Source organism: Peromyscus maniculatus, chromosome 18, assembly GCF_049852395.1.
Source record: "Peromyscus maniculatus bairdii isolate BWxNUB_F1_BW_parent chromosome 18, HU_Pman_BW_mat_3.1, whole genome shotgun sequence".
Classification (NCBI taxonomy): Eukaryota; Metazoa; Chordata; class Mammalia; order Rodentia; family Cricetidae; genus Peromyscus; species Peromyscus maniculatus.
Genome location: NC_134869.1, coordinates 903,838 through 927,956, shown reverse-complemented (window position 1 = coordinate 927,956; position 24,119 = coordinate 903,838). Strand labels below are relative to the sequence as shown.

General features: G+C 41.7%; 1 protein-coding gene across 4 annotated transcripts; it reads right to left on the bottom strand.

Annotated features, from left to right (window-relative positions):
- Nucleotides 1-1,090: 1,090 nt before the first annotated feature.
- On the bottom strand, nucleotides 1,091-22,677 carry LOC143269362 (disks large homolog 5-like). Of its 4 annotated transcripts, XM_076554437.1 has the most exons (6): nucleotides 22,407-22,650; nucleotides 8,152-9,909; nucleotides 6,917-7,100; nucleotides 2,957-3,072; nucleotides 1,906-2,000; nucleotides 1,091-1,739 (listed from the first exon to the last, which is right to left on the bottom strand). In XM_076554437.1, the coding sequence occupies exons 3-6, from the start codon at nucleotides 7,043-7,045 to the stop codon at nucleotides 1,570-1,572; spliced, it is 510 nt and encodes a 169-aa protein (XP_076410552.1). In that variant the 5' UTR covers nucleotides 7,046-7,100; nucleotides 8,152-9,909; nucleotides 22,407-22,650; the 3' UTR covers nucleotides 1,091-1,569. The 4 variants fall into 4 exon arrangements, with proteins under 4 accessions (XP_076410552.1, XP_076410554.1, XP_076410555.1 ...); XM_076554439.1 differs by having other exon boundaries at nucleotides 6,917-9,909; nucleotides 22,579-22,677; XM_076554440.1 differs by having other exon boundaries at nucleotides 1,902-2,000; nucleotides 6,917-9,909.
- Between the last annotated feature and the right edge of the window lie 1,442 nt (nucleotides 22,678-24,119).

Below are 24,119 nucleotides of genomic sequence, written 5' to 3'. Positions count from 1 at the left end.
CTTCAACCACTTCTCTCCTTTTTTAGTCTTGCACAGAATCACTCTGCACCAGAGACATGTGCCCCTCATGCAGGCTCCATTCACTCCATCTAGTCATGAGGTTCCTTCCATCATTGCTTATCTGGACCATCGAGAGGGATTCTTCATCCTACCTCTACCGCCCCCCCCCCAGGGTCTTCTCAATTCTGCATTCCATCAGACATGCTTAATAGGTGTTGTCAACCTAGAAGATATCTAACATATCTGTTCCAATCTGACAGTCAGTGAGACTGGGGCAGGATCCTGAACCTATGAGAGCCCTGAAATGGATGTGTGGCAGCCTAAGACAATTAACATGCCTGTCCCTACAGTTTTCAATAAACTTCAGTCTTTGGTTGGGAGTGATCCAATCCACCTAATACAGCACACATGGCTGGGAGAACAAGAGTCAATGCAGGGACTGTGGAGATGGCTCATCCATTAAGAGCATTTATTGCTGTCTCAGAAGACCCACAGGACAGCTAACAAACCTCTTTAACTTAAATTCCAGGTGGACTCTGCCCTCACCTGGCCGTTGTGAAAATTGCATGTATGTGGTAGCAAAACACACATAAGTATAAACAAACACACCACAAAATATCCTAAATTGTCTTTCAGGAAATCAACTCTGCTGTTCAGTTATCACTTATGTTGTATTTCAAAAAAAAAAAAAAACCAGAGGCAGATTACTTTTTACTTCCTGATTTCCCTTTACAAGTTTAATGAGCATTCTCATTTCCTGAGAGGCCTGGAACAATATACTTGTGTTTCCCTTTAATTTGGTGTATATGATGATTTTGTGAACATGTGTGTACAGTGTACCACATTTTACTGGTAGCTAAATATATGACCTCAAGGATATTGGTGGTATAGCCTACCTCATGGATATATATGAGGTAGGCTATACCACCAACATCCAAGTTGCCATCCCCCTGTGTAGCCCTGAGGCCCATGGCTGGGAAGTCCTAGTGCAGCCTGAGCTTCCTGGATCTTACTGAGATACATCCAAGACTGTGATTTCTGGGTTTGCATGAGTGTGAAACCTCATGTACTAAAGAAGAGTCTCAGAGTGAAAAGTTTGAAATTTATTTTATTCATAAAAATATATTCATTTTACTCAATGGGGGTTTTCAAAACAGCAGTCATTATATACAGTGTATAGCCTTAGCAAACTATTAAAACAATGACAAGAAGAAAATTATAACAAAAATTAACCCAACCTTAAACAAAAATGAAGAAAACCAAAAAGCAAAGAATAAATATCCTAAGATATAAAACAAAAAAATGAAGGAAATTTCATTTTCCTTATTCTCTGTAGTGAATTATCTTCAGCAACACTTGCCCATGACATTCTACACTGCACTAGAGAGAAAATTATGCATTTGGTGTAGTTTGTCTGGATGGCAGTGTGACATTAACACAGTCTTCCTTGTCAGATTTCCCATCACATATGGAGTCAGGGTTCTTAGTAATTTGTGTTGTGTTCTCTGTATATTAGACTTGTTTCTGACACAAACTTTTCTCCAAGGATATTGAGCCAACAGATGTGGATCAGATTGTGCCTGCATCGCCTGTTGGTAGGTTGATACTCGCATCACTAGTGAGTTCACAGTTGAAAAGAGGTGGCATTTTCTGAGGAGGCCTTGAACCTGGAGTGTAGAATGTCATACCTTCAAGGTGTTTCTTGCTTCTTCCAGGCTTCTCAGTCTTCTTAACAGGTGCTGTCAGGTAAAATCAGTAAAGAAAACATGATTCAGAAACAGTTTTGCTGTGCACATGGCAAGAAAATCAGGGCCTATTCACCCCTAGTAAACAAAAGTTAAGAAAGGAAATACACCCCATGAACACCCTGGCTGCTGGGGATGGGCTCAATGGTGGCTTACTTGCCTGAGACATAGTGTTTCTGCTTCAGCAGCTCCATCTGCAGGAGGCTCTCATCCTGGGCTGTGGTCTGCTCCAGTTCCTGCTGGAGGTTTTCAAACCTAGGGGAGAAAGGCAGCTGGGGCACAAGCCTGGGGGGACCTGCCATGTCAGCTTTTGAGGCCCCAACAGATCTACTCAGCTAGACAATCGAGCATTACCTTTCAGCTGGGCTCATTCCCTGCTTCCCCAAGGGAAAAGGGTCAGAGCAGTTCTGGACAGGATTTTTTTTTCTCAACTTTTAAAAACTACTAGACATTGAACTGGAAAATATACACTGTGCTGGATTAGAAAAAACAACACATTTCTCCACAGTCCAAAGACATCATTTTGGAGAAATATCAGTATGAGAAGGTCTGAGGCACAGGTCAGGGAAGATGCAGCTGGCCTTGATTAGATACCAGGTGAATGTGAACCTCCTGGAAAACTCTATGCCTGCCCTCTAGTGGAGCCTACACAGCAATGCAGAGAAGGCTCTGATTAATCCTACAGCCCAGACCCCTGCATGGGATTAACTTGTCAACTCCTACTCTGTTCGTGACCAGAGTAAATCTTCTCATGAGAAACTGATAAACACTGCAGAGAGCCTGCAATCAGCAGGAGTGTGCTATATTCAAATCTGCTGAAGGGTAGACACTTATCTCTAAATGTGTTGTTCCTGATGGAAAATAAAGTTGCAGGAGGACACACTTCCCTTCACGATTGATGATCCCCTCTAGGTTTCTGGCTACCATGGGAATATTTGTGGGGAGATCTAACGTTAGATTTGAGATACTCGGAGCATACTAGAGTTCTCAGAAGGGAAGAAGGGGACACAATCCCCATAAGACCAAGGAGAAAGCATATTGCTTCCTGGACATAAGTGCCTATTGACTGAGTCAGCAATGACACTCTGAGGTGTTCTCTTCCTGGCTGTGGCTGGGAGCTTTGCCAATCGGACAGAAACTCAAAGAGGACAGAGATCCAGGTACAGTGGACCCACTTAGATCCCCCTGCTTCTGAAATCCTGGGCTCCTACCTCATCTGGGACACAGTGAAGTGATGCTGCATCTTTACTGCCAAGACCCTTTGCCGGGTGAGCTGCTCCTTCTGCTTCATCAGGGACTGAAGATCTTCCTCAAGTCTTTGATGTTCCTGTTCATTAGAAGATTGTGTTTTTAGGAGAGGGTTGTCTGTACCCCTGTACATATAGACACATGCGCGCACGCGCGCGCGCGCACACACACACACACACACACACACACACACAATTGAACACACACATGTACATGGATGCACACATATAAGCACACATATTGCATACATGTTCAATTTCCCAGATAACACTATTGTAAGACAAGATCACCTGGGATACCATGGAGAAGAAAGTGACCTTTCATTAACCCACACCTTCTCTACCCTTATTCTAGCCCAGAGGCAGGAAAGTACAGGATGCTGTGAACACCAGGATGTTGTGAAAGTTGTGTACTTTTACTCTGTTTTGATAATTTTTCATTTAATTTTTACTTTGTATGTGCGGGTGTTCTGCCTGCCTGTGTGTCTGTATACACATGCATTGCCTGGTGACCTGGGAGAAGAACTCAGTGGGCAAATCAGTCAATGTAATTCTTGCTTTGTAATCCTATACACAGACAGGTGAACCCCAGGGTTCCTGATCAGTAATCCAAGCTCTCTTAGCAAGTTCCCCAGTCTGCAAATTGAAGGCTTAGTTCCCAGCTCTGGACCACTGGATGGCAGTGGACCAGCCCCTTGCTCTCTCTCTCAATTCTTCTCAGTTCCTCCAGGGAGGGCAGCTTCCTCCTAAAGAAGCTCTCTAAAGCACAGGTTGCCTCAATTTAGGCCCAAAGCAACATGCTCAGAAACTAGAAAATCTCTAAACTCAGGAGTCTATATTAACCTTTCCTCCAAGTAAGATGACCGTGTCAGGTATTTCTTTGAGTAACAGAAGGTTGACTAACTCAGCGAAAGGATTGCATGTATTATTCCATGTTTAACTATATTCCATGGACCACATTGTATGTTTGCACTCATCAATGAAAGGCATCTGAATAGTTTCTATTTGGGAGTGCTGTGATGAGTCCTGCTGTAACCCTGTTATCCCCTATTCTCTGTGGACACCTACTTTACATTCTGAATCAATGATCCACCTGGAGTCTGCAGTTCAACATTCTGAATAATTGTACATAGCTTCTCACAGGGCTGCACCATTTAACACTACTGGCAATGTCTGATAGTTCTCATTTATGCCAACCTTCCATCAGGCAGATTTTAACTCAGTATGAAGAAGTTTGGAATAAAAGCAGTTTCTGAGTGCTGCAGACACAACATGGAGTGGGTGCTTTAGAGTGTGATGAGCCTAAGGGGTGCACTGAGACAGCCTCTTCTCACACCTCAGCATAGCTGTGCGACTTCTGCTGGGCTGAGATGCAGTCACAAGCATCTCTGCAGTTCAGAATTTCTCAGGGAATAAAATCCAGGCCAAGCTCCAAGGACAAGGTTAGCTGAACCAAGGTTAGGCAAAGGTGAAAGGAAAATGGCAGCAGACAATGAGGAGAAGAACAAAACAGGATGCAGGGAAGTCATCAGTGGTCAGCCACCATTCACCCAGAACAGAGAAGGACACAAACCCTCAGGCAGCCTTTCCTACCTCTCAGTAGCCTCTTTCTCACCTTAATGTACCCCATTACTTTGTTTTTCTCCCAAGGATTTCTTTGCAGATAAGTAGTTCTGCCTCTAGAAATACCTGAAAAATGTTTGGCTTGCATGAATGATGCAGAATGATGGGCAGCTCCATCTCTTCTTTGACTGATGCAAAGGTTTACTAACCAGATTAGGCACAGTACCTTCTCATTTAAATCTGTCTCCATCATTCTTAAATATGACACCATACAAAGAAGTTTTTACCACCCAACTCATTGATCATACAGATAAGTAACAACCTCTGCACACCTGAGCTTGACTACCCAAGACCAAGTGCCCATGGAAAAGGGCTGGACCTAAAGCTCAAGTTGATCCAAGTTGACACATCATAGTCTCCTCACTAAACCTACCCAGACTCCTCCACATGAGACATTGATAGCACCAGAGAATGGTATTTACCCATTGTCATTACCCAATAACTTTTTTCCCAGATTACAGGGCATATTATATGAAAACCACCCAGGTCAGTCACTAGGAGGCGAATTAGGTCACCCAAAGCACTTTCCTGAAATGCAGAACTCTATATAAGTATGAGGAGAAATCTGTCCTAAGATTGTTGTGAAGCCAGCAAGACAAACCAGACATTTCCTGGGAAGTTACCTCTATGTTGTGAAAGAAATAAAGTGCACTTTTTATTTCTAAATGCTCCATTGTTTGATTTTTCTTATTACAAAACTCATTAATCCCAAAGTAATCAAAATGTGCAAAAATTAAGAGAATCCAACAAGTCAATTTTCTTTCTAACCAAATGAATCATATAGCAATGAGATGAGACAGAAAAAGACAGGAAGCTCTAGTGTGTGGGACAGGAGATCCAAAGATCTGTGGCTATCCAGCTTAGACAGAACAAAAATTCTCAGGCTCAGTGAGAGACCAGGGCTGAAGGGAATAAAAAAGAAAGCAGCAGAGGACACTTGATGCCATCATCTGGCCTTCCAAAAAAACTCACAAATGTACACATCCTCAGGCATGCATACAGCACACACACACACACACACACACACACACACACACACACGCATGCACGCACACCACTGAAATCTTATGAGAACAGAATGCAATGAAGCGGACTTCACACTGAATGAGGATGACATTACCAGTTAAATTGAGACTCCTCACACTAGCTGTTTCAAGTGAGACCCACAAATGTGCTTTCTGTCATTTTGAGACTAAACATGCCTGGGGAAACATGCTGTGCTTCTGCAGGCTATGTTGATGCAGGTGGAAAAAATTATTTTCTTAAAATCTCAAATCTGCCACCCTGACAATCTCCTGTCATGTGCTCATGAAACATCCCTAGTCATCCAGTGAGCTTCTGAGTGTAAGATCCAGGATGGGTGACCTGGCCAATGCCACTCACAGCCAACACTATTGACAAGCTGTTACTTAGGGTTCTGTCGATGTTAAACAAGAGCTTGGCCAGGTAAAGACAATACCATGGCAGTCTGGGAACAAGACGGTAAAATGCCATATGACACCTATAAAATAATCATGAGACCCAGTCATTTGGCTTTTAAAGTGGGCATTTCTCCTTCCATGTTGTGTCTGCCTCTGATCTCATATGACCTCTGCCAAGCAAATGAGACCCAGACCCTTGACCCCACTCACTCAGATCTCTGTGCTACTCCCTATGTGGCTCACATCATAACACAACTCCTTCCTGCTGTGGATATCACTCTATATAAATAAAACACTGATGGCCAGTGACCAGGCAGGAAGTATAGGCGGGACAAGGAGAGAAGAGAATTGGGGAATCAGGAAGAAGGAGAGAGACACACTACAGCCACTGCCAGGACCAGCAGCATGTAAAGACAACGGTAAGCCACCAGCCATGTGGCAAGGTATAGATTTATAAAAATGGGTTAATTTAAGATATAAGAACAGTTAGCAAGAAGCCTGCCATGGCCATACAGTTTATCAGTAATATAAGTGTCTGAGTGATTATTTTATACGTGGATTGTGGGACTGCGGGACTTGGTGGAGCCTGGAGAGAAGCCCTCCAGCAACACCTTCCATACTAACATATAGGTGAGTGACATGTAATTTACTCATCTTCCTCGATGGACTATAGCTTCTAGCAGAGCAGTAGGGCTTCCTTGCCAGTCATGCAATGCCTTCCAAGAGGCTAACTCACCAGAAAGACTTGTGAATGATCACAAAAATGAGCTATTGGATGGGATGGTCAGTTGCATAAGTGAGTAGATGGTAACATGGGCGTGTGTATATGTGTGTGCATGGTTAGACAGGTGGGCATCTTGGCCCTGCTGCTTCAACCTACCTGATGCTGCTTCTTCCAGAGGTCATAGATCTTCTCATGGGCCTCCTCACCGAGCCTCCTGGCCTCCTCACAGGACTCTTGTAGTAAAATCTGCTCCCCCTGCAGTTTTCTGTTGTCCTCTTTCAACATGCTCACGTTTTCCTTCAGCTGAGTCTATTCCCACAGTAACTGACTGTAGAGGGTGCTGAAATATCACCAAAAATGATGAGCTTCACTTCCATCTGCACTCCTGCCTCCCAATACCATCATTCCTGCAAGGTCCCATGTCCCCATCACCAAGAGCCCTGGACTAAAACCCACATTTGCCATGCCTGCATCACTCAGGTGCAAACTAAAGCCAAAGAATAATTTCAGAAAGATTTAAACTATTTCTGAATACCCTTACAGCAAATAAAATCCATGATCATCTGAGAACTGTATCCCCCTATGTCCCCAACACAAACCCTGGTGCTTAACTGTTCACAGAATTGGGAAAACATGGGCAGGTAGTAGGAAATCATACTCTGAGGGGAACAAAAGACCCAATGGGAATCAATTTCATCTCTGTGTCCCATAGAAACCAGCCCTGTAAGCTCCTGCCAGAGCCACAGAAAACATTCATGGTGCAAACCATGTTTTCTCTCTAGAAGCTCCAGAAGTTGACAGTTGAAGTTAGGAGGGCTCTCAGACTCTTCACTTTCAGTAGAACCTAGTTTAGGAGGCACAAGTCCAAGAGCTATAAGTCAGGCTGCTTGCTAAGAGGTAAACAGGCTAGAACCACAGTCCAACTTTGTTCAAAGGTGAAGAAGGGGAGAAGCTGCTGTGGAATGTCTTTCTGTATGCTGTGATTATGTGTTGCTCCCATTGGTTAATAAATAAGCTGCTTTGGCCTATGGCAAGGCAGGACGGAGACAGGCAGAAAAATCCAGGAGGGACATGTGGAGGAGATGTGAGCTGCCACCCATGGAGCAACATGCCAGCAGCCTGGCAATGCAGCAGCCATGTGGAAAAATATAGATTTATTAGAAATGGGTTAATTTAAGCTGATAGAGCTAGGTAGCAAGAAACTTAAGCCATTGGCCATACAGTTTGTAAGTAATTTAAGCCTTTGTGTGTTTATTTGGGACCATTTGACTGCAGGAGGCAGGTGGGACAGATTCCTCCTGACAGCTGGGTCAGGCAGGACTGGAGAAACTTCAGACTACCAGAAGCAGTCCTTACCAATTTCTGGGGTCCCACCTAAATTAGGCACTCACCAGTAGCAGTGGGTCTTCTCACTCAGCTCCTTGCACGTGTAGGAGACCTCACTAATCTCCTTGGAGAATTTCTTCACATCTGACATCTCCTTCTTATGCTGTGTTTTCAGCATCTCCAGCTCAGATTTCAGCCTGTGGTAGGGCATAGCTCCAGGAACAAAGAACCTCATGAACACAGGCCTCAGGGATCACATGAATTAAGGTTCTGTTTGTACTACACTAGCTCACTGGATGTCACACCACAAATTCTACGTACTAGAACTCTTGATGTGCATTAGACTTGCCTCACTACCTCAGGGCCAGGAAAGGCTGGGTGTCAATAGGGAGAAAGACAGAGCTACATGATCTCCCTCAGGATGCCTGGACAGGTAGACGAGCTGTCTAAGGAGGTCCCAAGAGTCTGTGCCACAGATCCAGGTCTACCTGAAATCTGCAATGACATTTCCACTGTCTTGAGAACAGAGCTTCTTTAACCTTACAAGGATACCCAGGACTCATAATCAGTATTTCTATGGAGGAGGCACTACATGAGGATGGCTTTATAAACTTCCAAGAGGATTCCAATGAGGGACCAGGGTGAGCACAAAGCTGAGCACAGTGATGCTCAATGTGGGGCTCCCTGGCCTCAGAACTTATATCACCTGAAATCTTTGAGAAGGGCAATTCTCATGCCTACTGTCAATCTCTGACTCACAGAATCTGGAAGGACACACACACACACACACACACACACACACACACACACACAGTGTAAGGGAGCCTCTCAGAGACAGTACAGAACACACTCAGACACCCAATCCTCAGCACAAAGAGATTTATTACCCCACAGGGCAAGTATGGCATTCGCAACCTGTCTCTGCATCAGGCAAAGCCAGACAGCAAGCATCAGCTTTTCTCAGCAGTGGGTTTTTAAGTAGAAAGGTAAAGTCTGTGCAAGGGTGACTTGTTGAGATCTGATTGGACAGGTTAGCCAGTGTAGCCAAGTAATGAGTTTTGATTGTTGGACTTTGGTGTTTAGTTTCAAGAATGAGTCAGTATCCACAAAAGGGAATGAATTTTGGTGACTAAATTTAGGAATGTAATCTAATGGTTTATCAGGGGAGAAGGAAGTGAAAAGGGCCAAAACCGGCCACTGCCATGTTTGCAATGTTTGGGCCCCTTAGAGAGCACTTCACACACATAAACCCACACACAGGATGTCAAAGAAATGCAGGTAGGTGGCATTTCCTCACAGTATAAGAAACAAGACCAGAGGAGAGCGTGGATGAACTCCAGGCATTCCAGACACACAGATGCTCCCAAAGCAACAAGCAAAGTAAATATCTAGTCAAATATAAACACTCAACTAGGAGCACCAAGTATCTCATAAAAGCCAATGTCTGTCAATGCCTCTTGAAATGCATGTTGTGATCTTACACCCTACTGCCCCTCTTTAGATTGTGATTCAGGCCACAGGCTCTGCTTTTCATTTGGTAGGAATCAGAACAGCCTGTGTCCTATCTCACTCCTACAGGCTTCAGTTCTGCCTCTCAGATGCACTCAGGACACAGTAGGGCCAAATCAGTCACCAGAGAAAAGGGCATGATGAGAAGTACCTGTTGTTCAACTCATTGTTGTTATAAAGGGCCAAGAATTCAAGTGGTTCATTCCTCTCATTGGTCATCATCTGTAGCTGAAGGGTCAGTTTATCCACCTGGTTCAGCTGCTTCTCCTGCTCAGTGAGGAAGAAGGGTGTGGATGATGCCTTCCTAGTAGTCCCTGTAGGTACATAAACACAGTGAATTTGTACAGATGAATGGCATAGGGCCAAGAGATCATGTGGAGTCCCAAGAGGAGGCCTAAGAGAGAGGAAATGCATGGAACCCAGTGAAGCCCTCAAAAATCAGAGCATCTATCTTTAAACTGGGGTCCCCTAAGTCATGTGTCTGTCTCCAATCACTATGACTAGATGTACACCTCAGACCCTACTGCAGCCACACTGTCCCAGAAAGACATAATCAAGGCCACCCATATTTGTTTTTCAGCAGATACCTGATGTGATATAAGAAAGTTCTGGACTGCCTGGTGCTTTGCACCTCCCAGCCCTGGTAACCTGTGTGCAGGACTAAAAGCAAATGAATGTCTTAGACCTGAGTACATGCATGGGAAGTTTTCTTCCCTGGTATTTATATCAGATAGCCATGAAACCTACAGAAATCCACTGAGAATGAAGTGCAGTAATATCCTACTCAGATACCTTATTAGTGATTCTGTGCCCCCTTTGGCATTCTTTGCCACTCAGAGTGAACTGATCAAGGTCCCAGCACAGCAGCTTCATCTTTGACCATTCCTGCCCCTCTGCCAACTACCCATAAGAAATCTACCACTTTGGATCTGATCTGCTCTTTAGGAACCCAGATAAGCAGCATAGGCTCATTGCTTCAGATGATCACAGCTACTGAACCCTATTACTGGAAGTTCCACTTCTAGGCTCAAATCCTTTTTAGAAAACCTGGGCTTCCTCTGCCAATCAATGTGCTCAGTCTTGCCAACATGTTGATTGGTGAACCCTATAAGCAGTTAATGAATGCCTCAGGGCACTTGGCATTGCCACAACACTGGTGATTTTACAAAAGATGCCCAGGGCTCTCCAGGATACAACAGAATTTCCAAAGAAGAGACTGTTAGGGTCACTGCCAATGTCATCACCTATCTGATAACCAGCTCTTCCCCAATTCACTAGAAGCCAAGCTGCCCTTTCCAGGAGCCTTCCCTCAGAAACAGGGGAAGGTCTCCAGCATCTCCCCTTTCCAATCCAGGTATCTCTCTGATTCAATAGAATCTAGTTCATTCTAATTCAGTAGTTAACCATGTGTGGAAAGACCCATTTTCCAAACACTGCCCAGGAATGGCTCTTCTCATCGTGAAGATGGCTAACTAACAAGATGAGAAATAAAGGATGCTAAGAAATTAGCTCAGGATAATGGGGATGGAAGATCAGTACCACAAGGTGAACAAGCACATCAGAGAAGAACCACAGGGCAGTTACAATGTATGGGGATGGTGGAGGATTACATCGGTCCTGTCAGAGCAATGATAAGTCACATAGGTAATGAGGAAACTTTTGCTAAAGGCTCCAGCAGAATACATTCTATGTATCATGATTTTAGCAAAGGTGTTATCAACTATTGAAAGGTATGACTGAAAATATCTAAGGACAGGACATCTACAGTTGAGCCCTCAGACACGAAGAACAGATACAGGAAGAGTGGTATTCCAGTCCTGGAATCAAGGTAGAGTAAAGATGACTGGCTACTGAGAGAGCAGCAATTCAGGAAACCTTAGGGGTCACTGACATGCAGCAATACTTGGTGTCACCTGCCTGCTAGTGGTTTGTGGGAGCCCGTTCTGGGGTTCCTCGTGGCTTTACCCAGCAGGTCCAAATAGAGGATGATCAAGACCACGGGCCTGAGTGCAGGTGTCTGAGATGGCCTGCACTTGGCTGTGTGGAGGAGGAGGTCTTTTGCTCCACCCCTTGGCGTCTCTATAAAAACCCTGGACCAGAGACAGTCCGGGCCCGTTGGAATAGGTTCCAGGCCCTCTCGAGGCTATCCTTTATTTTCTATCTGTTTATCTCTGCAAGATTCTCCGCTATAAATCTTTCTATCTAATATTTCCTGCTGATCACACTCAAGAAAACTCTGGGAAGCTGTGGGGGTGGTGGGTAAACACCCCACAGAATGGCGCCATGAACAGGGACTAAAGAAAGAAAAAAAGGGACTGAAGAAAAGGGAACAAAAAAAAAGGAGGGACTAAAGACAAATGAACAGGGACTTAAGACAAAGTAATAGGGACTAAAGATAAAGGAAAATAATAGTTTTATTACAGAGTTTTTGGTGAAAGTGCTGAGTCAGCCCTGCCAGTGGAAAGGCATGCTGGTGTTATGAAAAAAAATATTATATATATATATATATATATATATATATATATATATATATTTTGGTGAGGCAGGGGTTTTATCCTTGAGAGAAAAGGAAAGCAGACTGGAAGGATGTCCGATGCTACAGCGAAATTCTCTTCTGTCAAAATTTTCTATCTTCTATCCCTTTCTCAAATTCTATCTGTGAAAAATAAGTAAGGTATAGGGTAGTAATATAGTTTAGGAAAAACTTAGAAGTGTAAGATTGTGTAGGAAAAAAAGGCAACTAGACAGAAAAACTCTTCAATTTTCTAACTTTGGGGGCTTTGAAAGCAAACTGGGAAAAAAATCTTTCTTTGGGTTTTACGGGTAGTAAAAAAGCTCTTCTTTGAGCTTATGGGGAAGAAAAAGTTTCCTGTGGAAGCTTTTGACCTGGGGACAGCTGAAATGCCAAATCCAAGTGGCAGGAGAAAGTAGTTTCTCCCTGAGGCAAAAATGGGGGTGTAAGAAGTCAAAGTTTAAAGTTGGGAAGTTTTGGGAAAAATTGGTCTTTCTCCTGGGGGAAAAAAATCTTTCTCTTAAACTCTAAAGCTTTTCTTGAAAAATTTGGGGGGAAAAAACTCGCTAAAAAGCCTTAATCTTTCTCAAAAGCTCTCTTAAACTTAAAAACTAAATTTGTCCTTCTGGGAGATGACAAAAAATAGAATCACCTGAAGATATCAGTATGGGGACCACCTGTGATTATCTCTAAGGGAAAACAACAAACTTAAGACAGCAAAACCTCTCTAAGTTCTCTTTCAAGCTTTAACAATCCTCCCTGCAATGCAGGAGGCAGGAACAAGTTTCTAAAAACCTCTTCTAAGCTCTGTCTCTTCAAGCTAGTAAAAGACAGTGGGTCAGAGTACCCTGAGGGAAACGCTTGGGAGAGTAAGGGTGAAGAGCTATAGAGAGCCCAAAAGGGCAGGAAACTTTGCCTGAGAAAAGCAGAAAAACCAAGCTTTTCAGTTACAGCAGAGCTGGGGCATCAGGTGCTTTGTTTCTGAGTGAGCATTTCAGAATGGAAAGGTGCTCCTAATCGGCCTAAAGCAAAAGATCCCCTGAAGCAATGCAAACTCAGTTAGCATTGTATCCTCACTTCTGACCAAAAACCCAGGGGCAACTGGCCAGCATCTCTGAGTTGGAGTGCATTTCAGGGATACTAGGGTTCCTGCAGTTGTAAACTTCCTGGAGCACAGAGCTGAGGCAGGAAGGTGCAGGACCCAGGGGAAGATTGCTAATGAACAAACAAAGCTAAAGCCGGTGGGAACGGCGCAGTTGTCCACTTTCCTACAAGTCCTGGGTTGATAGGTCCACAGCTGCAAAAAGAAATCTGAGAAAAGCCTTCCTATCAGAGAAAGGACTTTTCTGGGAAAAGAGTAAAGCTGAACTGTGTCTGAAGCAGTCGTGCTGCCGAGTCAGAATGCTGTCTGTCTGGGGAAAGAGCCCAGCCAGGGCAGAACAGAACTGTCCAGGAGTAAAGCTTGCTTTTCTGTCAGAGAAAGCACCTCTTTGAGAAAGCTTTGTTTCAACTGACTCCTGATGAGATGAGGGAGTGTAGCCCTGAGGGGTGATTGCCTCTGGCATAAGCTCTGTCCTTGAGCACCCAGACAAGCAAACACAACCCACTGGGGGACTGGGCCAGGTGAAGGCCTGATGATGCAAAGCACCTGTCCTAATGGGAGTTTAGAGACAGCAAAAACCTCCCTTGTTAGATTTTCAGTCTGTATGCAAACAACACAGACCCTGAAAACAGACAAAAAGCCCCTACCTTCAGTAGCAGGGAAAGCCGCCGCTCTAGTGTCGGAAACTGTTTCTGGGGTAGAGGGGATAAACTGAGACCAAACTGGGAACTGTCTGGGAGAAAGACTCTGAAGAAACAGAGAAGGGACATAATCCTCCCCAGAAAATATGACCTGAAAAAGCTGCTAGAATTTGAGGCAGATTCGGGGGGAGAAAAAAAGCCCCTTCTTCCAAAGGCAGCTAGCAGAGGAACAGAGCCGCAGACAGATAGCTGAAGCTCTGCATCTGGGGGGGGGAACGAACAAGCAAAATGAGATAAATCAGTGGGAGAAAATCTTTCTGAAGGAGCTATGGAAAAGCTGTTGTACATGATCTTGTTTTTCACTGACTGGCTAAAACAGACACAAGCCCCGAGGAAAGTTGCTATCAGAAATGCCAGCCTCAATGTGCACTACTGAGGCAGGTGTGGTTCTGATCCGGGGGCCAGTGTCTGATGAAGTTGAAACATCTGTTAAAGCCAGCTGAGGAGAATAGAAACCTCCCAATGTGCCATAGCTGAAAATGTAAAATGCTTGTTCAAATCTCCCATTGCAAAAGCAAAAAACTTTGTTCAAACCTCCCGGGCAAGAATTTGTAAGCAAGTCTGGTAAAAGAGAACCAGTTGACTCTCGAACATGATAAGAAATATGGGAAATGATATAAGGGACTGATATAAGGGACTGATATTATTATGGACTGATATAAGGAAAATGCATTCTGGGAAAGGTAGTTTTTCTGCTAAAGATGGCGACATTGCCCTGAAACACTTTTGTCAGCCTGAAAATATGTTCATGGTAAACTTAAAATACAGCCTTTAAAAAGAATAAGGAGGAAAATCATCTAAGAGTATAAGTGTCAGTTCCAATGAAAATTGAAAGGATACGGAACTAGGCGCTTCGCGGTTTGGGGCTCCATTGGTAAAATGCCTTACTTACCCTAATAGCTGTGCAAAGTTTTTACGGTAATTGGATGACAAAAAAAAAGCTACCTTTAAGAGCAAACAAGCCACTTTAAAACCCTTAAAGCAAGAGAAAAGCAGTATATACACTGAACGTTGTCTTAGATATGAAGAAACTTATGTTGAAATTAAAAGTTCTTTGCCTTTTGAACAAAATGCCTGCAATGAGTAATTCCTTTGCAAATCTAATAAGGAGACAAGGAAACAGGCATTCAGAAAAGAAATGACTGCTTTACAGATGGGAAACAAACTTCAGAAAATCTAGCTGTCTTACAAAATAATTGATTTACCTGAAAGTTTCTTATAAGAAATCAATGCTAAATATCACCGCTGCTAATAACATCAGGAGTTAAAGCTAATGAAGTGAAAATACCAAATCCTGAAACTCAAATGAAATGGAAAGATCCCTGCTCTGGATTATGGAAAGGTCCCGATCCTGTGTTAATATGGGGTCGAGGACATGTTTGTTTTTTCACAAGAGGAGAATGAAGCTCGGTGGTTACCGGAGAGTTTGGTAAGGAGAATGGAACTAAGGAAGGTCAGCTCCAATGAGGTTCCTATAAAGGAACCAGAATGAAAGTGACTCGATTAGTGCTTCTGAGGTTTTGTCACTGGTTTAATGCAAACAGTAAGGAAATAAGAGTTCAGAGCTGAGCCGCTTTTGGCTTTACTAGCTGCTTTAGAAAAATACTTTATATCACCTAATAGCTGTGCAGTATTGGCAAAGAGCTTTACAGCAGCTAAATACGGTAATTTCACCCTCAGTGTGAAGTTTTTTGGTAGAACCAAAAATACTGCTGTAATAGAAACGTTTGTCTGAATTGAAGCATTTAGGGGAACTACTATGAATTTGGGTGAAGGGACAGCCTCTAGTTAAAAACTATCTACCGCTGACAGTGCATCTCTGCTGGTCCGGAACGGCTGAGAGAACTGGCAACTTTGGAGTGTGGCTTCGTCCTGAGAATGTTACAATCCCCTAGCAACAAGTATCACAACTCTATAATGACAACACTCACTAAATCCCAGTGCTTTATAACAAAACTGACTATAAACTCTAAACTTTAGAAATGATGTACGTACTTCCTGTCTAGTTAAGAGAATCTTTCTAATAGAGATGGTGATAATAATTAAGAGTAGGAAGTAGAAAGATGAAAATAAGATATGTGAGTTTGTAAAAATGCTGTCTTGTTATATCTGTGTTAAGAAATCTTTAGGTGTTTGCTAAGTTAGATATATGCTAATGGTAGCCTATATAAGTTTGTAAAATAGATCTATAGAGTTCCTTTAAGAATATAAGCTTGTAAGAAGTATCCAAGGTAGTCTTAAGACATGTAGTAATAAGCTTGTAAGATGCTAGTTGTAAATGTAAGTTTAAAATAAGAAATAAGATGGAATGAATATAAGTATATAAGAATTAATAAGAAATATATTTGCTAAAGTAGTTCTATAGTTTCCTTAAAGTATAAATAAGTAGATGTTAATATGTTATATATGAGTTTGTAAAAATGTGTAAATGTTGAGTGAGTTTATGCTTAAGCACATGTTATGTGGGTTTGTAAAGTGTAAATGTTAAGTGTGAGTCTATTCTTAATGTATATGGTGAAAACACCTGAGACACAGAAGGTTAGTGTCCTAGTAGACTGCAAAGTAGGCAGTCTGAATGGTTTCAAAAGCTCCAGAAGCCACTAAGAATGGCGGACGCCAGAACCAGCACAAGGCATCCGCAGCTGAGATCCGTGGAATATCAATGCAGCACAGAAAAACCTGAGCTAACAGCAAAAACGGTGCGGTTTAAAATATTACTATAACTAAAAAAGTCTGTCTGTGAGAACAAAAGTTGCAGAGACGCTTGTTTGAACAAAAATTATTAACTGCAAAAAGTTTTTGGTTGAAAAATGTCTCTTCAAATTTGGAAGGCTAATACCAATATTTATCATTTGAATTTTGGTACTTAAATAAAATGAACAATAGAGATTTCATTGCAATGGGACAATTTTGAGCTTACTTATAGTAATGACCTAGGAATGGTTTTCTGGAATTGGGTTAAAAATGGAACTGTTTAAATGAAGAAATGTATTTCTACTTAGAATCAAGATGCAATTTTGTGTATGCATATAAGCTTTATTAACTGGTGATTTATGAATTGTTTTGTGGAACTGTTTATGTAAAAATGGAATTACTTATGGAACTGGTTTTGTATTACAAATGGAACTGTTTAAACAAAAAAGTTTGGGTTTTTTAACTAGGTTTGAGTTTTTGTTTAAAAATTATAAAGAAAAGGAGGAGCTATGAGATTGAATTATGTTCGCAGAAACCTATTGATATTAATGCACCCTGGTTTTGTGGAGTTGAGGAAATGTTTAAGTTTGATGTGAATACATTGAAGTTTTTCCTATGTTCTGTTAACAAGAAAAATGACTGAGTTAAAGTTGTAAGACGGAGAAAATTGTTAACTATCTAGCACCATATATGCTAATTCAAATGGTTTTGTTAAGAGTTTGCTTTGAGTTGTAAGATTGAGAGAATTGTGACTATGTATAGCAATATTTATGTTAACCTGTTAATGGTAATGATGAAGCTAAGGGGTTCTTTAAGTTTGTAGTTGCCTTAAGAGTTTTGGTTTAGAAAGGGCTTGAGGCAGCTAAGACTGCTGTGATCACCTTGGACCTAATTCAAAGAGAAATGCCATTTATATCATCCTCTACTCCCATATTGGGACGTGTAACAGCTATGGAGATTGCTGTAAGCCATTAATAGTTATTTATTTATATATTAAGAAGGGGGGACCTGTGGGAGCCCGTTCTGGGGTTCCTCGTGGCTTTACCCAGCAGGTCCAAATAGAGGATGATTAGGACCACGGGCCTGACTGCAGGTGTCTGAGATGGCCTGCACTTGGCTGTGTGGAGGAGGAGGTCTTTTGCTCCACCCCTTGGCGTCTCTATAAAAACCCTGGACCAGAGACAGTCCGGGCCCGTTGGAATAGGTTCCAGGCCCTCTCGAGGCTTTATTTTCTTTTATTTCCTTTATTTTCTATCTGTTTATCTCCCCAAGATTCTCCGCTATAAATCTTTCTATCTAATATTTCCTGCTGATCGCACTCAAGAAAACTCTGGGAAGCTGTGGGGGTGGTGGGTAAACGCCCCACAGTGGTTGTTATTTAAAATGTGAGAACATCTAGTTCTGGTCAAGGGACTTTACTCTCCCTGTTATTAGTGACATGCCACACCAACTCCAGTGTCGTCCGTGTGACATGAACAATTATGTCAATAATAGCGGACGGGAGATATGTGTCCCATGGGACTAAGCTCCCTGGAGGTCCCTGGCAGAGTGCCTATGTTATGCCTCCTTCTCGAAGGAGACGTGCTTCACAGATCATGAGCTCTCTGGGCTATGGGTTCTGTATAACTGCTTTTCTGATAATGTTCTAATTAATCTATAAAACACAGCCAATATTAATGAATGCTTGGGTTGTGAACTGTGGAGGAAAGGGGAAGCTGGACATGGACCTTATTTAGATATAGCAGAATCAACTATTCCTTAAAGACCTCAAGCCTCAAGCCGCTAGATAAAAGAATAATAGTTCAGGTACTTCTAGGGAATGAACACTCACCCACTAGGAATCCTTTAGGAATCCCAACTAAAGTGATTTATGGCAGAAAACATTATCTTATAGGAGGCAGATAGTGGGCCCCTCTGTTGAGGAAGTTCAGCATGGAAAACTTAAGGACTACGGCAGCACCCCTTCCCCTTACAGGTGTAAAAGTACAAGTGTCCATATTCCAGCAGGTAAAAAGATTTTATATTAGAAGAGATATATGGTAAAGAACTGAAGAAAGACTTAGGGAGGATCTGCAACATCCAAATTAGCTAAATGGGTCATGAGAACCAGAAAAGTAAAAATGAATAATAAACTAGCGAGTAGCTGAGATAAAGATGAAGGACACAGCTGCAAGATCCTACACAAGTCTAGGAACTGTACTAAGTTTAAAAAAACACAGACTGCTCTTTGGGTCATAAAGTTCTTGTGAGTGAAGGGATATGTCTAGCGCTGATTAGTAACTGTGTGCTTGATTTTTTTTTAAAGATGATGTAATTGAAGTATTGCCAAGCTCTTGTTGTTCCTTGTATGACTTGATAGTTTTCTTTTCTGTATATTAACTACTGATTTGCAGAAGTAAAATTGCAGCAGATTCAAACCACTTTTGAGTGTGTTGTCTGTCTGTCAGTCGCTGAATCCTTGCCTTCCTGACTACCCAAGCCCTGATTCTCCTATGGTCATGGTACTCCCAGTGGGCCAGTCTGTGGCAGTGACACACACCAAAAGAAATCCAGTGCAGGTGAAGTGCATGGTTGATACTGAAACCTCTTTTGTCCCTCTGTGCTTCCTTCCCACTCAGAGTGAAAGAAGAGGTATGCTGTGGGATGTTCTGTATGTTATGTGTATTGTTTGATTGGGTAATAAATAAAACACTGATTGGCTAGTAGCCAGTAAGGAAGTATAGGTGGGACAAAGGGAAGAGAATTGGGGGAAGTGGAGGGCTGAGAGGAGAGACCTGCCAGCCACCGCCATGACAAGTGAGATGTAAGGTGCCGGTAAGCCACGAGCCATGTGGCAAAGTATAGACTAATAGAAATGGGTTAATTTAAGATATGAGAACAGCTAGCAAGAAGCCTGAGCCATTAGGCCATACAGTTTAAATAATATAAGCGTCTGTGTGTTTATTTTATAAGTGGGCTGTCGGACTGCGGGACCCAGAGAGAAAACTCTCCAGCTACAAATGGTGCCCAATGGGTTGGCAAGAGTTTCCACCTAAAACCTGAGTAAAAAGATTTTAAAACAGAGCTAAAAACAGTTCCTAGTTGTCTCTCTCAAGTTAGTGGCAGCCTGCATGTTTGAGCTACTATCTACTATGACGGGTTCCTGGCAGGCACGCTTGAGTGCTCTGTAGTATGGCAGGAATGAGGCTTCTACAAGACTGGTGGATTTAGTCTTTGCTAGCACAAAACGAAGAGGTTTCTGGGCTACACGCTGCTTTGATAGAAGTATAGACTTACTATTTCTGAGAGTTGATGGCTTTCAGAGCTGGTGGAAAATATACCACCACCATGTTGGAAAGCTAAAGTGGGCAGAGCCAGCAGCCACAGTGCCATTTCAATTTTAGAATGCTACAGTTTAAAACAATAGGTTTACAATAAGACTGATTGAGATGAAATAGTTTACAATGTATGTAAAAATGTACATAGGCTTAAAAGAGAGAGAAAAAGAAATATATACAGTTATATAAACAGTTTTTAAAAATAAAGTCTTTAAGGAGAAAGTAAAGGTAATATAAAAAATAAGTCATGTAAAAATGGCTACCACACAGAGAATCTGGATTATGTTCTCTTTGATATTCGTAACTGAATATTGATTGTAAAGGCTGTTGAGTTATGCCAAAATGTATATTTTAAAGGTACCTTGACTTCAAAATTTGGATGTAAGGATACATTGCTTTGGAAAGGAGGCTCTGCTTTTTTTTCCACAGAAAGCCAGAGGCTCTGAATTTGTTCCAGATTAAGATACATCAGGTCTGACCAGCCAAGACCCCCTGAAAGGTCTCCGATAACACTATGGCCCAGATGATCCAACATCCAGAACGGTTTCAAGGCAACAGGCTCAGACAATACAGCCTCATGGACTACTCCATAATTCTAAAACTTTCTTTGTATCCCCATAAGAAACAGCACCCCCCTCCAGCAGGAAATAGTAAGAGAAGCTAAGCCCAAATTTCCAAATATACCAAGCTGGCTTTGTAGATGGAATTGGCTCATTCCTTCTCTAAACCCAGATATATTCCTAAAATAAAAGGTTAAAAGATTCTTTTGTCCCATATCAGAAGAGCCCTCTGGTATGGGACAAAGGAAAACCAATATTTTTATTTAAAACAGGTTGATTATAAATCTCTTTCTAAAACAGAAAAGGGGATATGATATAGATATATAGGATATAGAGATGATAGGATAAAATGGTAAATTAATGAACCTACTTTTAAAGAGCAACAACTTGCTTAAAATGTTTTTACATTGGTATAGATTTTAGTTTATGTTTAAAATGTTTTACATTAGTATAGATTTTAGTCTATTGATACAAGTTTAAACTTAATTTTGTTATACTATACATATATTTCCATTCTCATTTGAGATATTATGTTTATGTAACTCATTTAGATTGTAATGAATAATTAAGAAATACAGATTAATAATTAATCTTCTATGATAGTCAAACTTGTAGCATATTATTTGAGTTTTCTAGGTATATATAGATATATTTCATATAGACAGGCAATCTTCAAATACTTCAAAAACCTACGGAATATGGTATTTAAAATATTTTTTAAAATTTAGACTTTCTGGACATTGAGACATGTCTGCTCCTGGCAGCACCAATTTACTTCAGAGAGGAGGATGGGCATCAAAGACACTCCAAATGGAGTTTATCTTCACCTTGGCAAAAATAGCCATTTGGGCAAAAAACTGTTCTTGCCTGGATTTCTTGATCAACTGGACATGCAGGACCCATAGGAAGGTGACCACTGAACTTTGCTTGGCAAAATGGTCCTTCATGTTCCTGCTTCACAGAGGAAACTACCAGACATTCTACAGGACACTGAAAAAAATGAATGAGAGACTCTAGCCCTGTGGGCTGAAGACAGATGGCCAAACTTTACAAAGGAACATTAGGTGACTGTCCTGGCTGCCAGCTGTCTCTGTCTACCCTGCAAGACTCCCGAAAGTTGCTTGCATCCTTCTCCCATTTCTCAGGTAATATTATATCCTTCTGGGGTCTTTGATGTAGCTGAAGGTGGATAGTTACAATTTTCCTTAGTTATGATAAAAGATAAGTTAGATATAAACCTTAGACTCACAAATATAAGATAGGCTATCTTTTTTAATTTTGCCAAATAAACTAGTTATTATAAATAGACTAGATATTATAACTATAATTCTTGCTTCATAATTGTTTTGTTATCTGTAATTTTACTATGCAATAGTTAAAACCTTCCTTTTAGAAAAAAAGAAAAGGGGAAGTGCTGTGGGATTCTCTGTATGTTACGTGTGTTGCTTGATTGGGTAATAAATAAAACATTGATTGGCCAGTAGCCAGTCAGGAAGTATAGGAGGGACAAAGAGAAGAGAATTGGTTGAAGCGGAAGGCTGAGGGGAGAGACCTGCCAGCCACCCCCATGAGAAGCAAGAAGTAAGGTACCGGTAAGCCACGAGCCACATGGCAAAGTATAGACTAATAGAAATGGGTTAATTTACTATAAGAACAGCTAGCAAGAAGCCTGAGCCATTAGGCCATACAGTTTAAATAATATAAGCATCTGTGTGTTTATTTTTTAAGTGGGTTGTCGGAATGCTGGGTCTTGGCGGGACCCGGAGAGAAAACTCTCTAGCTATAGAGGCACGTCAACATAGCAGCTGTAGCTTTGACTATCCCTGACTCCCTGCCAAACTAACAATGAAAAATCCTCAACTCTGTTCTGCTCTTGAAGAACTCAGAGGACCTGGATAGGCCCATTGCTTCTCAGAAACTCTTACCTCCTGAGCTCCACTTCTGAAAGCATTAGCTGAAGTTTTTCTCCTTCAGGAAGATCCCCATCCCTTTACCAGGACTCACTGTACTTTCCCCAGAACCATTTATTTCTTGATGTGTGACATGGAGACTGAAGGGCATCTTCCTTCTACCTCCTTTTGGTCTCCCTGTGCTCACCATCATGTCTCCCAACAATCCTGTTCAGTCTAGTCAGCATGTCTGTAGTTGAAACACTAGACACTGCAGAAAAGCCCCAATGATAGTTGGTGTTGCCACAACACTGGTGACATCACATAGAATGCCAGGGCTCTCCAGGATACAGGAGAATGTCCATGTGCTGATGTCACATGGTATAGCAATTACATCCCTGCTACATACCTCACCCAAAAGTGTCGTGAAGCCAAGTTAACATTTCCAGGAGCCTCTGGGGTCACAATGGAAGCCTTTAGGTATAGGTGAAGTTTTCCTGGTCCTACCAGGTTCCCACGGTCTGGAGGTTCAGCAGCTGCTCAAACCCAAGTAAACACAGAGAGGCTTATATTAATTAAAATTGCCTGGCCATTAGGTCAGGCTTATTACTGACTAGCTATTACACTTAAATCAACCCATAATTGTTATTTATCTTCAGGCATGTGTCTTGGTACCTTTTCTCAGTTTTACCTTCACATTTTGCTTCTTCTGTGTGGCTGGTGACTCCTGACCTTTCCCAGAATTCCTTTAGTTTGCTTGCCTCACCTATGCTTCCTGCCTGACTACTGGCCAATCAGTGTTTTATTAATCCAGTGTACAAAAGCATTATCCTACAGCTTTTTCCCTTTTCTGTCTAAATAAAAAGAAAAATTTTAACTTTAACATAGTAAAATTACATATAATAGAACAATTATCAAGCAAGAATACCAGTTGCAATATCTAGTCTATATTTGGTAAATTCAAAGAAAATATTCTATTTATCCTATATTTGTGAGTCGAAGGCTTCATATCTAATTTATCTTTTATTATAACCAAGAAAAATTATAACTATAACTATGTTGTCTTCAACTACATCAAAGACCTCAGAAGGATACAATATTATCTAAGTAAATAGGAAATGCATTGAAAGCAACTTCCAAAAATCTACAATTACAGGGACAGCTGGCTGCCTGGAGAGTCTCCCAAAGTTCCTCTGTAAAATGTCAAGAATATGGATGTAGGCTCAGTTCAGTTTCCAGTGGTCTTTTTTTACATTCAGCTTCTTGCTCTGCATTTTAGAAATTATGTAGAGAGAAGAAATTACCTCAAACATTTTCAAGTATACAAAGCAACAGTCAAGTTCATGATACAGTACTGCCTTGATTCATTTAATTATAACTCATGGGTGACTATAATCGGTCAAATTAAGAACATTAACATTTTCTTCATAATTCCTCTCAACACAATCATATTTTATGTCAAGTTTAATATTTCTGAAATGCTTATAGCATAGTACAAAGCTTGAAATAAAACAGTATCTTATGGGCATGATAGGCCTACTGCACTCATGAATTCTGAGGTCAAGCCATCAACATTCCAGTATGGAAGAGAAAAGGGCTCATGGGCCCAAACCCCTAACTGAGAAGCTGGTGGCAGTTGGTGGCTTTTGGAGGAGGAAGAGACATTTTACTTTAGAGTGCTGATGCCAGGTAGTTTGAGCAAAATTAGTGATGGCTCTAACACATGAGCATATGGGCATGCAATGTTAC

Coding starts and splice junctions, on each gene's coding strand:
- LOC143269362 (XM_076554439.1), bottom strand. CDS start 7,045: ATGTTGAAAGAGGACAACAGAAAACTGCAGGGGGAGCAGATTTTACTA. Junction 3,073..6,916: donor TCTGGAAGAAGCAGCATCAG/GTAGGTTGAAGC, acceptor TCTAATGAACAG/GAACATCAAAGACTTGAGGA. Junction 2,001..2,956: donor TTCACTGTGTCCCAGATGAG/GTAGGAGCCCAG, acceptor TTTCTCCCCTAG/GTTTGAAAACCTCCAGCAGG.